Source organism: Carcharodon carcharias, chromosome 10 (assembly GCF_017639515.1).
Source record: "Carcharodon carcharias isolate sCarCar2 chromosome 10, sCarCar2.pri, whole genome shotgun sequence".
Lineage (NCBI taxonomy): Eukaryota > Metazoa > Chordata > Chondrichthyes > Lamniformes > Lamnidae > Carcharodon > Carcharodon carcharias.
The window spans coordinates 142,112,755-142,130,346 of record NC_054476.1 but is presented as its reverse complement, the minus strand read 5'-3'; the positions used below and the strand labels follow the sequence as shown (position 1 = coordinate 142,130,346).

The following is a 17,592-nucleotide window of genomic DNA, read 5'->3' as shown; positions in this document are numbered from 1 at the left end:
GAAATGAGAGAAATGAGACACACTAACTACAACATCTTGTATTTATATAGCACCTTTAACATAGTAAAGTACTCCAAATTACTTCACAGGAGCATTATCAAACAAAATTTGACAGTGAGCCACATAAGGTGATATTAAGGCAGATGGCCAAAAGTTTTGTCAAAGAGACAGGTTTTAAGAAGCCTTAAGGGAGGAAAGAAGTAGAGAGGCGGAGAGGTTTAGAGAGGAAATTCCAGAATTTAGGGCCTTGGCAGCTACCGGGACAGCACCATTGAAGGGGCATTTAAAACCAGGGGCAGGATTTCCAGGCCGTCGGGCAGGCGTGGCGGGTGGGCCCAGGAGCAGCTGGTAAAACAGCCCGCCACCCACGATCAGCCCCCGACCGCAATTTCACACTAGTTGGCCAATTAATGGCCAGACAGCTCGAAAGGGCACTGAGAAGCTCAGTTCTGCTGGGAGGAGGGCAAATGCTGAAGTCAGCACAGGCACGGGGGTGTGCGCAATGAAAGCTCCCTGAAGGCAGAGAACTGCCTCAGGGAGTTGAAGTATTTTAAACTAATGAATAAAGTTTTTAAAATTCCGGAAAAAAGTGCCCAAACAGCAGACTCACTCACTCACCTTAACGTGCAGGGTTGAAAAATTCTGCCCCCCAATTTTTTTTTTCTTCTTTAATAATGGAAACCTCATCCTGCCTGTGGATGAAGTTTCCTCAAAAATCCAAAGGCTGATTCGCCCGCCTGCCAACCTTAACGTTGGATGGGCAGCAAAAAATACAGGTCAATTAATTGATTAAGGGCCTTAATAGGCTTCTTAATTGTGCGCCTACTGACTGAAATATCACACAAGTGCACGATGACATCAGGGCACTTGCCCGACGTCATCGTGCGCTATTTCACACGGGCGTGCCCCTGCACAGCGAGCAGAAAATCCTGTGCCAGGAATTCTCTGGAGGCCAGGTTGGAGCAGCACAGATATCTCGAAAGGTTGTGGGCTGATAAGATTACAGGAATAAGGAGGGGTGAGGCCATGGAGATGTTTGAAAACAAACAAGTGAATTTTAAAATTGAAGCATTGTTGGACCAGGAGCCAATGCAGATCAGTGAGCACAGGAGTGATAAGTGAATGGGATTCTGTGCTAGTTTGGATACGGGCAGCAGAGTTTTGAATGATCTCAAGTTTGTGCAGGGTGGGAGATGAGAGGCCAGCCAGACGATTACTGGAATAGTCAAATACCGAGATAACAAATGCATGGACAAGGGTTTCAGTAGCAGATTAGCAGAAGCTGGGGCTATGGAGATGCGAACAGGTGATCTTAGTGATGAAGCAGATATGAGATCAGAGGTTTTTTTTAGAGCCCAGACACACTGTGAACAGGGTAGAGTTTGGGTACTAGGCCCCCCCCCATTAGCTGACCAGAACTACAGGTTGTTACATCCAGATTAAAACAAATCAATATCTGCAAAGATAAAAAACAAGGAGTTGCAGAGGTTGTCAAAACTTTACAGAAAACTGAGGGGCTTAAGTATAATTCAAAAATTGATCTGTTGATCAAATCAAATATTCCGTTAATCCCTGCCTCCTAACTGCCAAAACAAAAAAACAGAAAGGGGAAAAGAGGAAGGAAAACAGAAAGATATTTTTGTTGCGATCTAAGCAGAGTTTTAAACAACATACTCTTTTGGCAGGATGAGGGAGTTGGGTGGCGGGTTCCACTCATCTGGATGGCCCAGCATCCAATCAGACCACACTTTCACACTGGGAAGTAGCTCCTTCAGGTCAAAGTTGAAAGCAGACACTTTAATATCATCATCATCTTCCTCGTCACTTGAACGGGCTGCAACATAAACAAGCAGTACATAAATGATGTGCTACATGCTAGAAGCAGTAGTCATTTTGTCAGTCTTTAGGAACTTTACAACAAAGATAATATAATACAAGGGTATTTAATATAAGTTCTCCATTAGGAGTTATTTTGTTGCAATGTCTTGTATCAGACCACCCAGCTTTATTAGGAGTCGAAATACATTAAACAGGATTAGAGGCATTGAACAAGACAGTTATGCCATTCCTTTTTCCACCAATAGAAGACACAGCCTGTAACTTAGCCTAACCTGTAAATGGGAGATGATCCAAGATGCCAGAACAACTATTTCACCAGATGGGCAGGTGGATCAGGCAATATCCTTTTGCATCAAGGAGCAACCAGTATTCCACGGGCACTCACTCACCAGGGAGAAACAAAATGGATCAAGGGGCTAGAGTAAGTTTGGGGGAGGTGGCAAAAATCAGGAGGGTTGCTATTGGGCCACTATAGACTATCATAGGTCATTTAACAGTTGTTGGTCTCCTTTTTGTGTTGTTAATTGGGCCAGTGTTACTTTCACGTATCCACCACAGTGAATGTCAGGTGCAGCACCTCATGCCCAAAAGTTGCACACGTTTTATGCTTGCTAAAGGGGAAAAGCACAAGACGTTTTCTACTCCATTGGCTCTTTACTAGGGTACAGCTCCATAATTGCCAGGCATCTTCCAACTAGCTATTCTTCATGTACGAACTGAGCCAGGGAGAGTTGACAAGCAGATATGTCAGTCCATGTCAGTATTGATATGGGTGACCACCACACAGCCCTTATGGAGAGAGGGTCCCACCTTCACATTGAGGATACCCTCCATTGTGTTATGTGGCACCACCACTGTGTTAAATGGGATAGATTTCGAACAGATCTAGCAACTCAAGACTGGGCATCCATAAGGCACTGTGGGCCATCAGCAGCAGCAGCAGAATTGCATACAACCACAATCTGTAACCTCAAGACTCAGCATATCCCCTACTCTACCATTACCATTAAGAAAGGGGATCAAACCTCTTCAATGAAGAGTGCAGGAGGCCATGCCAAGAGCAGTACCAGGCATACCAAAAAATAAGGTATCAACTGGTGAAGCTACAACACAGGACTACTTGCGTGCCAAACAGCAGAAGCAGCATGCAATAGACAGACTAATCAATCCTACAACCAACGGATCACACCTAAGCTTTGCAGTCCTGTCACATCCAGTCATGAATGGTAGTGGACAATTAAACAACTCACTGGAGGAGGAAGCTCCACAAATATCCCTATCTTCAATGATGGAGAAGCCCAGCACATCAGTGCAAAAGATAAGGCTGAAGCATTTGCTACAATCTTCAGCCAGAAGTACCAAATGGATGATCCATCTCGGCCTCCTCTGGAGGTCCCCAGCATCACAGATGCCAGTCTTCAGACAATTTGATTCGCTGCATGTGATATCATGAAATGGCTGAAGGCACTGGATACTGCAAAGGCTATGGGTCCTGATAATATTCGAGCAATTGTACTGAAGACTTGTGTTCCAGAACTTGCCACGTCCCTAGCTAAGCTGTTCCAGTACAGTCACAACACTGGCATCTACCTAGCAATGTGGAAATTTTTCCAGGTATGACCTGTCCACAAAAAGCAGGACAAACCCAGCCTAGCCATTTACTGCCCCATCAGTCTACTCTTGTTCATCAGTAAAGCGATGGAAGTTGTCATCGACAGTGCTATCAAGAGGCACTTACACAACAATAAGCTGCTCACTGACGCTCAGTTTGGGTTCCACCAGGGTCACTCAGCTCCTGACCTCATTACAGCCTCAATCCAAACATAGACAAAAGAGCTGATCTCGAGAGATGAGGTGGAAGTCACTGCCCTTGACATCCAGGCAGCATTTGACCAAGTGTGGCATCATGGAGCCCTAGCAAAACTGGAATCAATGGGAATCAGCAGGAAAACTCTCCACCAATTGGAGTCATACCTAGCACAAAGAAAGATGGTTGTGGTTGTTGGAAGTCAATCATCTCAGTCACAGGACACTGCTGCAAGAGTTCCTCAGGGTAGTGTCCTCTCCCCAACCATTTCAACTGCTTCATAAATTACCTTCCTTCCATCATAAGGTCAGAAGTGGGGATATTCGCTGATGACTGCACAATGTTAGCATCATCCGCAGCTCCTCAGATAGTGAAAAAGTCCACGTACAAATGCAGCAAGACCAGGACCACATTCAGGTTTGGGCTGACAAATGGCAAGTAACATGCGCGCCACACAAATGCCAGGCAATGACCATTGCCAACAAAGGAGATTCCAACCATCTCCCCTTGACATTCATTGGCATTACCGTTGCTCAATCCCCCACTATCAACATCCTGGAGGTTTCCATTGACCAGAAACTGGACTGGACTAGCCATATAAATACTGTGGCTACAAAAGCAGATCAGAGGCTGAGAATTCTGGAGTGAGTACCTCACCTCCTGACTACGAAAGCCTGTCCTCCATCTACAAGGAACAAGTCAGGAGTGTGTTGGAAGATTCTCCACTTGCCTGGATGAGTACAGCACCAACAACATTCAAGAAGTTTGACACTGTCCAGGACAAAATAGCTTGCTTGAGTGACACCCCTTCCACTACCTTCAACATCCACTCCCTCCACCACCAACGCAGAGCGGCAGCCATGAGTACCAGCTACAAGATGCACTGCAGGAACTCACCCAGGCTCCTTTGACAGCATCTTCCAAATTTGCAACTTCTACCACCTAGAAGGACAGGGGCATCAGATGCATGGGAACAGCACCACCTGGAAGTTCCTCTCCAAGCCACACACCCCATCCTGACTTGGAAATATATCGCTGTTCCTTCACTGTCGCTGGGTCAAAATCTTGGAATCCCCTTCCTAACAGCACTGCGGATATACCGACATTATTTGGACTGCAGTGGTTCAACAAGGCTGCTCACCACCCTCTCAAGCACAATTTGGGATGGGCAATAAATACCAGCAACGCCCATATCCCGTGAAAGAATGAAAAAAAAATCAACAGTACTGTGCATCATAACATGCCTACGTCCTCACGTAATGTTCATACATACAAATCTGCAGCAAGAATTGATAGAATTAATAGAATACTCTCCCCCTGAATCCAGCCATAATTAGGTCAATTGTGTTCCCCTCCATTTCTGTTTCAGCAGCCATCAGAAACTCTGCACAACTATGGGTCAAACAGCTCGAGTTAGGGTAGGATCAGCTAGGTGCTAACAGCCTACAGTACCTCACTCAACTCTTCATGCTTCATTGGAAATATCAGACAGAGAGCCTGAGCAAGTTATCAAGGGCATAACATTCAAGCCCAATCCTGTAAGTCGTATTGTTTTTTTCTCTCCCTAGTCCAGGGATGCAGAGTTAAATTGTAGCACCCCAGCTAAGATAACCTAACTTGGCACAGAGCAGACTCAGGTTGGCACCTCCTTGCTGTGCAGGGTTCAGCACTGAAACATTAATGCATTTTACCTGTGAGTCACTGGGAGATCTGCCAATTGTGGCAATCTAAAATGATAGTGTTCAGCAATGTCAGGATTCTGGCATGTGACCAGTGCCTGGTAACTAACCGCTGAACGTTGAACCATAGAAACATTACAGTGCAGAAAGAGGCCATTCAGCCCATCGTGTCTGTATTGGCCAAAAAGAGAAAAAAAGAAACTAGCCGCTCATTTTAATCCCATTTTCTAGCACCTGGTCCGTAGCCTTGCAGGTTACAGCCCTTCAGATGCAGATCCAGGTACCTTTTAAATGAGTTGAGCATTTCAGCCTCAACCACCAACTTAGGCAGTGAATTCCAGATGCCCAACACCCTCTGGGTGAAAAAGTTTTTCCTCATGTCCCCTCTAATCCTTCTACCAATCACCTTAAATCTATGCCCCCTGGTAATTGACCTCTCAGCTAGGGGAACAAGTCTTTCCTGTCTACCCTATCTTGGCCCCTCATAATTTTGTACACCTCAATTAGGTCACCTCTTAGCCTCCTCTGTTCCTAGGAAAACAACCTGAACCTATTCAATCTCTCCTCATAGCTGCAATTTTCAAGCCCTGGCAACATTCTTGTAAATCTCCTCTGCACTCTCTCCAGAGCAATTATGTCCTTCCTGTATTTGCCACTAACAGGTCAAAGCTGAGAATGATAGGTGCAGAGTGGAAGCAGTATGTTACAGGTGCTGTTATTTAATCACTGGAATAACAGTTGGGAGAAAGAAATACCTGAATTTATATAATCCTTTATCACAACACTGAAAGACCTCAAACCCATTTATAGTAATACATTTTTGAAGTTCACTGACATGCATAGGTGAACCATAGTGCATTACTGTGTTACTTGACACTATAGAGTTTGAGGATTTGAATTCAGTTCTAAGAAAAAACTGAGGGCATTTTTAAGTTGCTGTCAGCAAAAGTAACCACCAGGCTATCGGATTGTGGTAAAAATCCACTGATTCGCTAACATCCTTTCAGGAAGGAAACTTGCCATCCTTACCCATTTGTGACCAATATGAGACACCAACATAGCTTATTCTCAACTGTCCCTTGAAGTGGATTAACAAATCACTCAGTTATATCAAAGTGTGACAAAGATGAAGGTGACCACCTATTAACTTCTCAGAACCGCTAGGGTTGGGGAATAAAAGCAACCAGCAGTCTTGCTAGCAACATCTGCATTTGACAGTGGCATTGTGGCAATGTCACTGGACTAGTGATCCAGAGACCCAGGCTAATGCTCTGGGGACATGGGTTCAAATCACACCAAGGCAGCTAGTGGAATTTGAATTCAGTTAATAAATCTGGAATATAAAACTAGTCTCAGTAACGGTGGCCATGACAACTATAATTGATTGTTGTAAAAACCCATCTGGTTCACTAATGCCCTTTAGAGAAGGTCTGGTCTGACCTACATGTGACTCCAGACCCAGAGCAATGTGGTTGACTCTTAACTGCTCTCTGAAATAGCCCACAAGCCACTCAGTTCAAGGACATTTAGGGATGGGCAACAAATGCTGGCCTTATTAGCAATGCCCATATCCCATGAACGAATAAAAAAAAACCTGAAGAATGAATTTTTCAAATTGCAGTCAAATGGCAGTTCCACAACATCAAAATTAATGCCTGTTCAGTCTGCTTTTGGTGAAGCTGGTTAAGGGATGAGTGTTGGTCAAGATATCAGGAGGACTTCATGCTCATCAGTAAGCCTGGTGAAGGTGAAATCTTACAGGTCCACAAGAACAAGGGGATATCAGCTTAACATTTCACCAAAGGATGGCAGCTATGACTAAGCAACCTCCCTCAGTACTATATTGGAATGTTAGACTAGATTATGTGAAGTCCCAGCGTGGGACATGAATCTTCTGACTCAGAGGTGAAGGTGCAGCCAACTGAGCTAAGCTTTACTTGATGCTATGAAACTTCACTCGTCCAAAGTTTGTCATTTTAAACATGGGAGGATCGAGCATTCTGTACTCCTACAGCTATTAAATGATCTTCAAACAAGAAACAGATTTCACTGGAGTGGAGAAAGATCAAAACCTACAAATAAAACAATTAAAGATGATAGAATCTACATATTTTCACAGAAATTTTTTTTTCACTTTTTGCATCTGTTCATGGAATTAAAGATAAAATGGTAGAGGTTTTTATTTGTAGATCCATTACTGGAAATGTAAAGCACAGACTTTGTAACAATTTTTCATGTCGTGCAGAGTATTAATCTGGTTCTGCGGACTCCTCTGCAGCCTGTGTAGAACCACTGTGAGCCAATCCCCACATAGGAATATGCTACCAAAGCACAAGCATTCATTTATTCTTTTAACAAGGCAATGAGGGTTCTGTAATTTGGAAGTGATCAGGAGATACAACAACTACTCCAGAAAGTGCAGAGGCACAACTTGTACTAAGGGTTGGTAGGGGGGAGAACTTATAGGGCACTTCCAGTATTCAGAGACGTGGGTGAAAAGGATGATACAGTTTCTGCCAGAAATCACTTTCACCATCCCCAAGCCCCCACGACTGCAGGCTGTTGCAGTTGTGTGATGGGCACCAACTACCAACAGCAAAAGCTCTTGTCATAGCAATTAAGTTGGCTGGACACAAAGATGACAGCAGAAATGCAAGTCCACTTTAACTGTTACAATACAGTGATGATGAAAGTGATATAATTCATCTGAAACTAGGGTCCTGAATCTGAACAAAGGAAATTATGAAGGTATAAGGGGCTAGTTGCTTTTGCTGGATCAGGGGAATACATTAAAAGATTTGACAGCAGACAGGCAATGGCTAGTATTACAAGGTCTACAACAAATATACATTCCTCTAAGACACAAAAACGCAACAGGAAAGGTGAATCAACCGTGGCTAACAAAAGAAGTTAAAGACTGCATTAGATCAAAGGAAGTGGCTTATAAAGTTGCCAGAAAAAGTGGTAAACCCGAGGATTGGGAGCAATTTAGAATCCAGCAAAGGAGGACCAAGAAACTGATAAAGAAAGGGAAAAAAGAATTATGAATGCAAACTAGCGAGGAACTTAAAGGCAGACTGTAAAAGCTTCATTAGGTATGTGCAAAGGAAAAGATTGGCAAGGGCAAATGTGGGTGGGTCCATTACAGGTGGAGACAGGAGAATTTGTAATGAAGAATAGGGAAATGGTGGAGAAACTGAACAATTACTTTCTGTCTATCTTCACGGAGGAAGATACAGAAAATCTCCCAGGAATACTGGGAAACCAAGGGGTTTCTGAAAAAGAGGAACTGAAAGAAATTATTAGTAAAGAGATAGTACTCAGAAAATTAATTGGATTGAAGGTGGATGAATCCCCTGGACCTGATGAGCTACATTCCAGAGTACTGAAGAAGGTGGCTAGAGAGATAGTGGATGTACTGTTGGTTACCTTTCAAAATCCTATAGATTATGGAAAGGTTCCTGCAGACTAGAACGTAGCAAATGTAACCCCACTATTTAAGGAGAGGGGGGGGAAGAGAGAAAACAGAGAACTACACAGCTGTTATTTTGATATCAGTAGTGGGGAAAATGTCAGAACATATTATAAAGCATGTGATAACTGGACACTTAGAAAATGATAATATGAATGCGCAAAGTCAACATGGACTTATGAAAAGGAACTCATGCTTGACAATCCTGGAGTTTTTTGAGGATGTTACTTGTAGCATAGATAAAGGGGAACCAGTGAATGTGGTGTATTTGAATTTTCAGAAAGCTTTTGATAAGGTACCACACAGGAGGTTAGTAAACAAAATCAAAGCACATGGGATTGGGGGGAATATACTGCTGAGGATTGAGATTTGGTCAGCAGACAGAAAACCGAGAGTAGGAATCAACGGGTCATTCTCAGGATGGCAGGCTGTTACTATTGGGGTACCACAAGGATTAGTGCTTGAGCCACAGCTGTTAATAATCTATATAAATGATTTGGATGTGGGAACCAAATGTAATACTTCCAAGTTTGCAGATGACACAAAACTAGGTGGAAATGTGAGTTGTGAGGAGGATGCAAGGAGGCTTCATGGGGATTTGGACAGGCTGAGTGAATGGACAAGAACATGGCAGATGGAATATAATGTGAATATGTGTGAAGTTATCTACTCTGGTAGAAAAACAAACAGAAAGGCAGAGTATTTCTTAAATGGTGAGAAGTCGGGAAGTGTTGATGTCCAAAGGGGCCTGGGTGTCCTTGTTCATAAGTCACTGAAAGCTAGCATGTAGGTGAAGCAAGGTATTAGAAAGGCAAATGATATGTTGGCCTTCATTGCAAGGGGATTTGAGTACAGGAGTAAAAGATGTCTTGTTACAGTTGTATGGAGCCTTGGGGAGACCACACCTGGAGTACTGTGTACAGTTTTGGTCTCCTTATCTAAGGAAGGATATATTTGCCATAGAGGAAGTACAACAGAGGTTCACCATTCTAATCCCTGGGGTGGTGAGATTGTTTTAAGAGGAGCATTTGAGGAAACTGGGCCTGTATTCTCTAGAATTTTGAAGAATGAAAGGTGATCTCATTGAAATTTACAAAATTCTTACAGGGTGTGACAGGGTAGATGTGGATTACCAGTTTACCCTGGCTGGTGAGTCTAGAAGCAGGGGACACAGTTTTAGAAAAGGGGCAGGCCATTTAAGGCTGAGATGAGAAGGAATTTCTTCACTCAGAGGGTGGTGAATCTTTGGAATTCTGTACCCCAGAGGGCTGTGGAAGCTCATTTATTGACATGTTCAAGACAGAAATCAATAGATTTCTGGCTACTATTGACATCAAGGGATATGGGGATAGTGGGGGAAACTGGCATTGAAGTAGATGATCAGCCATGATCTGCTTGAATGGCAGAGCCCATTCAATGGGCTGAATGGCCTGCTCCTGCTCCTATTTCCTATGTTCCTAGTACAGGGTAGGCAGAAAGAGTGTTTCCATTGTAGGGAAGAGCAAACTAGAGATCATCAATACAAGGTGTTCACCAAGAAATCAAACGGAATTCAGAAGATACATCTTTACCCAAAGAGTGGTGAGAAGGTGGAACTCACTACCATAGGGAGTGGTTGAAGTGAGTAGTATAGATACATTTAATGAACGGTTAGACAAGCACATGAAGGAGAAGGGACTCAAGGGTTACATTGATAAAGTTAGATAAGGAAGTATAAGGCAGCTCCAGTAGAGCATAAACACCGGCAAATGATCTGTATATCCTACGTAATCAGGTATCTTTAAGTTTAACCTTATGTCATTGGTATGAACATAGTGACAACTTTTGCCCCGGAAGCAGTACAATGAGGGACATTTGTAATTTCTTTAAAATGTCTGTGGAATATGTAATTGTTTTTAAGAATTTTGAAAATGACTTTTAAGAGTTTATATCAATTATAAAGGGATCAATTGTAATTTTCTTGGGTAATAAAAAATACTGGTCCATGTGACCTGGTGACCTTTGGCCTGGAAGCATTGGGGGAGGAAGCTAAAACAGAAGCCATGTGGCCAGACACAAAGGAGAGCTATAAGCAAGAGAGCTGAAGGGTGAAGGTAATCAGCACACAGATACAGAGACAAAGAGAAAGCAAACAAAGATAGAAAGAGGAACACAGAATTCATATGAGGAGAAGCACAGCAAAACTTTAAAAAAGTTTGGTTTTCTTTTGGTAGTAAGAAGTAAAATAGAATTCTTGAAGCTTTCGGGGAAGCAATGTACAAGTCAGCTAAAAGGGACTGAATCGTTAAAAGTGATGCGAATGATTCTGGCATGTGAAAGAGCTAACAGTGTGTATCAGAGGACCAGATTGTGACCAGTGTATTGTTGGTTGGTCAGTTTAAAAGGAACACTGCAAAGCTACACCATCAAGACTGATGTGACCCGTATGAGAAAGGATTGGCAGATGTGCGCCATGCCAATACTAACTCCATTTGGAGACCTCAGATGGAATATGCCCGCCAGCGAATGCAAGTCAAGGGCCAAATGAAATGAGTCGGAAAGACTATGAGATTGCACATGGTGCTACATTTGTGCAGGAATTGACGCCGGTACTTGTGGCAGTGTAAGATATATGTCTGTCATATTTAAAGTGAAATTTACCTTCCTATTTGAAGTAGCATTTGCATGTTAATTCATGTGTAATAACGTTGGCTCTGATTTGTATTTAAGTTCCAAAACATGAAACCTTGTTAGTAATTTCATTTGGGGGCTCATTCAGTAAATTTGGTTATTTTGGTTAACGGTTTTCCCACGGGACTTGTACAACATTAACAGTGGACACATTGTAAGGATAAAGCAGGAGTTTCCCACAAATTGACTTCTAAGTATTAGCTGCTCTGAAAATTAACTGCCAATACAAAGAGTGGACTTTAAAGTTATAAACTGGTTCATCACCCTCTGCAAGACCTCAACTCTCTGCTGTTTCACTGGGGTGGAGCAAGACAAACCTTTGTTACATCACTGGACTGTTCGTAGGCGTTGTTGTCAATTTGTCAACCAAACTCGAAGAGTCCTTAGATTCCACAGTTTGTTTTCATTGTGCTGCTACTCCAATCTTCCTGTAAAAGTCAGGTGCTAAAACCCTGAAGCTGAAGTTATCGAGAAAGCTTCAAGGGGAGAGAACTTGGGGACAAAGTGGACCAGCTCACCCTGAAAAATGGGTCTTTGGTGTTTGCAGCAATGTTACAACTCAGTGCAGGTCTCAGTCCTGCCTTCCGTGCATGACCTACCGCATGTGCCAACACAGGGTACAGCTCAGTCAAGCAGAAAGCTGGTCAGCACGTGAACAAGACTTCAAGTGCATATAAGAATGATTCAATACATGTCAAAAGGAATTTAGGAGTGAACCTCTTGCAGAGACCTCCTTCCAGATTGTTCAATCAGAAGTACAGGGCAAGCTTGTGCTCTGTACAACCTCTTTAACTTTACATCCCCACTAGGTCTGGCTGTTTCTACATGAGGACACTGAGATCTGGCTTTTTTTTTTATTATTCATTCACGAGGTGTGGGCTTCGTGGCTGGGTCAGCATTTATTGCTTAGCCCTAGTTGCCCTTGAAGGTGGTGGTGAGCTGCCTCCTCGAACCGCTGCAGTCCGTGGTGTAGGTACACCCACAGTGCTGTTAGGGAGGAAGTTCCAGGATTTTGACCCAGCGACAGTGAAGGAATGGCGACATATTTCCAAGTCAGGATGGTGAGTGACTTGGAGGGGAACTTTCAGGTGGTGGTGTTTCCATCTATCTGTTGCCCTTGTTCTTCTAGACGGTAGTGGTCGTGGGTTTGGAAGGTGCTGCCTAAGGAGCCTTGGTGAATTCCTGCAGTGCATCTTGGAGATGGTAAACACTGCTACTACTGTGTGTCGGTGGTGGAGGGAGTGATTGTTTGTGGATGTGATGCCAATCACGTGGGCTGCTTTGTCCTGGATGGTGTCCAGCTTCTTCAGTGTTGTGGGAACTGCACTCATCCAGGCAAGTGGGGAGTATTCCATTACACATCTGACTTGTCCCTTGTAGATGGTGGGCATGCTTTGGAAAGACAATAGGTGAGTTACTCGTCGCAGGATTCCTGACCCGTTCTTGTAGCCACAGTATTTATATGTATAGTCCAGTTCAGTTTCTGGTCAATGGTAACCCCCAGGATGTTGATAGTGGGGGGGTTCAGCAATGTTAAAGCCATTGAATGTCAAGGGGCAATGGTTAGATTCTCTCTTGTTGGAGATGGTCATCACCTGGCATTTATGTGGCGCGAATGTTACTTGCCACTTGTCTGCCCAAGCCTGGATATCGTCCAGGTCTTGCTGCATTTGGACATGGACTGCTTCAGTATCTGAGGAGTCGTGATTGGTGCTGAACACTGTGCAATCATCAGCGAACACCCCCACTTCTGACCTTATGGCGGAAGGAAGGTTATTGATGAAGCAGCTAAAGATGATTGGGCCTAGGACACTACCCTGAGGAACTCCTGCAGTGATGTCTTGGAGCTGAGATGACTGACTGCCAACAGCCACAACCATCTTCCTTTGTGCTCAGTATGACTCCAGCAACAGAGAGTTTTCCCCCTGATTCCCAATGACCCCAGTTTTGCTAGGGCTCCTTGATGCTGCACTCGGTCAAATGCAGCCTTGATGTCAAGGGCAGTCACTCTCACCTCCACTCAGGAGCTCTTTTGTCCACGTTTGAACAAAGGCTGTAACGAGGTCAGGAGCTGAGTGGCCCTGGCAGAACCCAAACTGGGTGTCAGTGAGCAGGTTAATACTAAGCAAGTGCCACTTGATAGCACTGTTGATGACCTTTTCCATTACTTTACTGATGATCGAAAGTAAATTGATGCGCCGGTAATTGGCCAGATTGGACTTGTCCTGCATTTTGTGTACAGGACATACCTGGGCAATTTTTGACAGAGGGCATTTAAGAGTCAACCACATTGCTATGGTTCTGGAGTCACACGTAGGCCAGACCAGGTAAGGATGGCAGATTTCCTTCCCTAAAGGACATTAGTGAACCAGATGGGTTTTTAGAACAATCGGCAATGGTTTCATGGTTGTCATCAGACTTTGAATTCCAGATTCAGTGGGATTCGAACCTGGGTCCCCAGAGCATTACCCCTGGGTTTCTGAAATACTAGTCAATGAACAAACCACTATGCCACCATCTCCGCAGTGTTGTAGCTTAGCTAGGGATGCAGCATGTTCTGGAGCACATGTCTTCAGTACTATTGCCGGAATATTGTCAGGGTCCACAGCCATTACAGTATCCAGTGCCTTCAGCCGTTTGATGATATCATGTGGAATGAATCAAAACGGCTGAAGACTGGCATCTGTGATGCTAGGGACCTCCAGATGAGGATGGCAACATCCATGTCAGGTCTGAATCATATGGGGCAGCAATGTTCCAGTAAAACTGTAAACAGGAACCCCTTTTTAACAGAACCCTTTTAAAGAAGACATGGGGAAAAGGGACTGCTCCTGTGCAAACAAATTCCAACATTATCACTAATTTCAGCTCTGCGGCAATTCAGCTGTATCTCACCAAAGCTGAAAATAATAGCAAACAAAGGAAGTTACCAAGGATACAGCATCACTTCCTGTGCATCACTGCATGGGCCCCTGGAGACCGATTTAGCTCAGATGCAGAATACTCACTGCACTTTTCTATGAAGTCTAATTGTAATGTTTTAAACAGTTCACCAAAATTCCTGGGTCAAGGACATGGCAAGCTTAAAAAAACTAAAAAAGCTCATACAAGTCCAACTGAACTTTCCAGCCACAATTCAGTTTATTCATTTCCTAAGCCCGACCTCATCTCCTGCACTCACTGCCACATAGCTGGGCTATTCAACCATGAGAGGCACCATTGCCAAGTCTAATCCTACCTTCATGTTATATCTACACACATTTTCCAGCAGCAATCTCTGGCTCTAGATCAGGAGCAGGAACCATGGTCAATTTTCCTCCTGTTAGCCCAGAAGCAGAGGCCAACTATACTGCAACCCTAGAAGCCAGTTAGCTCAGCACATCTTTCTGGTATGCATGACTCAGTAACACACCACATAGCACATTTATCCACTGAGCCAAGAGGGAGCTAGTTTTTTTGTGGAGTAAGGTTGTACAAGAACGTTTTTCAATTGAGCAAAGTATAACCTACCACTACTGCTCAATGTGACACAAATACAGAAACCACCATCTTAACACCTGACAAAGAAAAATGACTGCTACAAGGAAGTAGATGGCTCTGGGGAAGTGGAGGACCGGCATACATATAGTAAAGACAACCCTTGTAGGATAAACATGCGCTCATGACCCTTCGGCTCACCCTAGCCCAGAACCAATGCGCTATAGTCCTCAGTGCATACGCCCCAACAATGGATGCTACAGACAAGTCCAAAGTGGAATTTTACTCCAACCTCGAACGATCCCTGGCCTGAGTCCAAGTAGACGATAAGCTGATCCTCCTTGGCAAGTTCAATGCCAGAGTTGGGAAGGACACAGACCTCTGGGCAGATGTAATCGGCAGAGAGGGGGTAGGGAAATCCAACACCAACAGTACCCTGCTCCTGTCAAAATGCCTAGAACACAGCCTAGTCATAACCAACACCTTGTACTTGTCTCTCTGACAGAACAAGGCCTCATGGCAACACCCTCACTTCAAGTGCTGGCACCTGCTCAACTACATCATTGCCTGAGTGAGAGACCGCAAGGACGTGCGTATCACCCACGCCATGACAGGAGCCAACGACTGCTGGACAGACTACCACCTAATTCGCTCTGTCATCAACATCAACGTAGCCTCAAAGCAGCGACAGCAACAGAAACAATACCACAGGAAAATAAACACCGAGGCACTCAAGGAACCTGATAAGACAGCCCAATTCAGCCAGCGTCTCACTGTCAGCCTAGCAACTCCCAGTGACCCAGAGACGCAGGGCGTCCACAGCGCCTGGTGTGCCCTCAAGGCCTCCATCATCAGCACCTTTAAAGAGATGCTTGGTCACTCGACCAGGAAACACCAAGATTGGTTCAATGAGAATGACCACGAGCTGGTAAGCCGCAAGTGCAAGGCACTTCTGAACCCAAAACAGCAACCCAACTTGAGAGCAAGAACACAGTTCTACTGACGGCTGAAGGCTGAGGTCCAGCAATAAACCCGCAACCTAAAGAACAGATGGTGGGTGGAGAAAGTGCAGGAGATCCAACAGTGAGCCAACAACCATGACGTGTAAGGTTTCTTTAGCACAGTCAAGACCACCTACCACCCAAGCATCCAAGGCCCCACTCCACTACTGGCCAAGAACAAAGAGGTGATCATCAAAGGCAGAAAGGCAGTCAGCACTTGCTGGATGGAGCTTCTTAACAGAGACTCTGTCTCCAATGCGAGTGTCCTTGGCTCCATCCCGCAGCATGCTACCTGCCACCATCTTAGCACAACCCCAACCCGGCACTAGGTTAAAAAGGCCATTTGACAGCTAAAGAGCAACAAGGCATCAGGAGTAGATGGATTCCCCACCAAAGCATGGTGGAGAAGCACTACTGGCGTGAATGCGTGGTCTCATCTCTCTTATCTGGAAGGAAGAGAGCAGGCGAGGAGATCTCGGAGATGCTGTAATCGTGACCATCTTCAAGAAAGGTGACAAATCTGACTGCAGTAACTAAAGAGGAATCTTCCTGCTGTCGGCCACAGGGAAGGTCATTGTAAGAATCCTCCTCAATCGCCTTCTCCCTGTGGCTGAAGAGCTTTTCCCAGAATTGCAATGTGGATTCCACCCACTAAGGGGCACAATGGACATGATCTTCACCGCAAGGCAACTGCAAGAGAAATGCAGGGAACAGCACCAACCCTTGTACATGGCCGCCTTTGACCTCACAAAAGCCTTCAACACACAACCGTGAAGGATTATGGAGCATCCTCCGTTTTGGCTGGCTCCAAAAGTTTGTCACCATCCTCCGTCAGCTCCACGATGACATGCAAGCCATGACCCTGACCAACAGATCCACCACAGACTCAATCCACTTCCAGACCAGGGTCAAGCAAGGCTGTCATTGCACTGGTGCTCTTCTCAATCTTCCTTACCGCAAAGCTCCATCTCACCCTCAGCAAGCTCCCCACTGGAGTGAAGCTAAACTACAGGACAAATGGGAACCTGTTCAACCTCCGCAGGCTGCAGGCCAGACCCAAGGTCATTCCATCCTCTGCCTTTGAACTCCAGTGTGCAGACGATGCTTGCGTCTGCACACACTTGGAGGCCGAGCTCCAAGGCATCGTCAATACCTTCACCAAGGCATACAAGAGTATGGGCATTGCACTAAACATCTGCAAGGCAAAGGTCTTCTACCAATGTGCTCCCTTCACACAGTACTGCCCCCCCAAGTTATCAAAATCCATGACAAGGCCTTGGACAATGGGGACCACATTTCATACCTAGGGAGCATACTGTCAACAAGGGCAAGCTTTGACAACAAGGTTCAACACTGTCTTCAATGTGCCAGCACAGCCTTCGGCCAGCTGAGGAAGAGAGTGCTTGAAGACCAGAACCTCAAACCTGGCATCAAGCTCACTGTCTACAGAGCAGTAGTGATACCTGCTCTCCTCTATGGATCAGATACGTGGACTATGTACAGCAGGCATCTCAAAACTGGAGAAGTACCATCAGCGCTGCCTCTGCAAGATCCTGCAAATCCATTGACAGGATAGGTGCACAAACATCAGTGTTCTCATTCAGGCCAACATCCCCAGCATCAAAGAATTGACCATGCTTGATCAGC

The 17,592-nt window shown here is 44.8% G+C and overlaps 1 protein-coding gene across 5 annotated transcripts in view; it reads right to left on the bottom strand.

Annotated features, from left to right (window-relative positions):
- The window catches only part of smg6 (SMG6 nonsense mediated mRNA decay factor), a 417,242-nt gene that overhangs the window by 199,129 nt on the left and 200,521 nt on the right, over positions 1-17,592 (bottom strand). For 4 of the 5 annotated variants that reach the window (XM_041197159.1, XM_041197156.1, XM_041197158.1 and 1 more), the window contains one exon: positions 1,675-1,834. The exons of the other annotated variant lie outside the window; for it this stretch is intronic. In XM_041197159.1, coding sequence (XP_041053093.1) covers positions 1,675-1,834 — 160 coding nt within the window. The remainder of the gene's footprint in view (positions 1-1,674; positions 1,835-17,592) is intronic. 5 annotated transcript variants of the gene reach the window in all.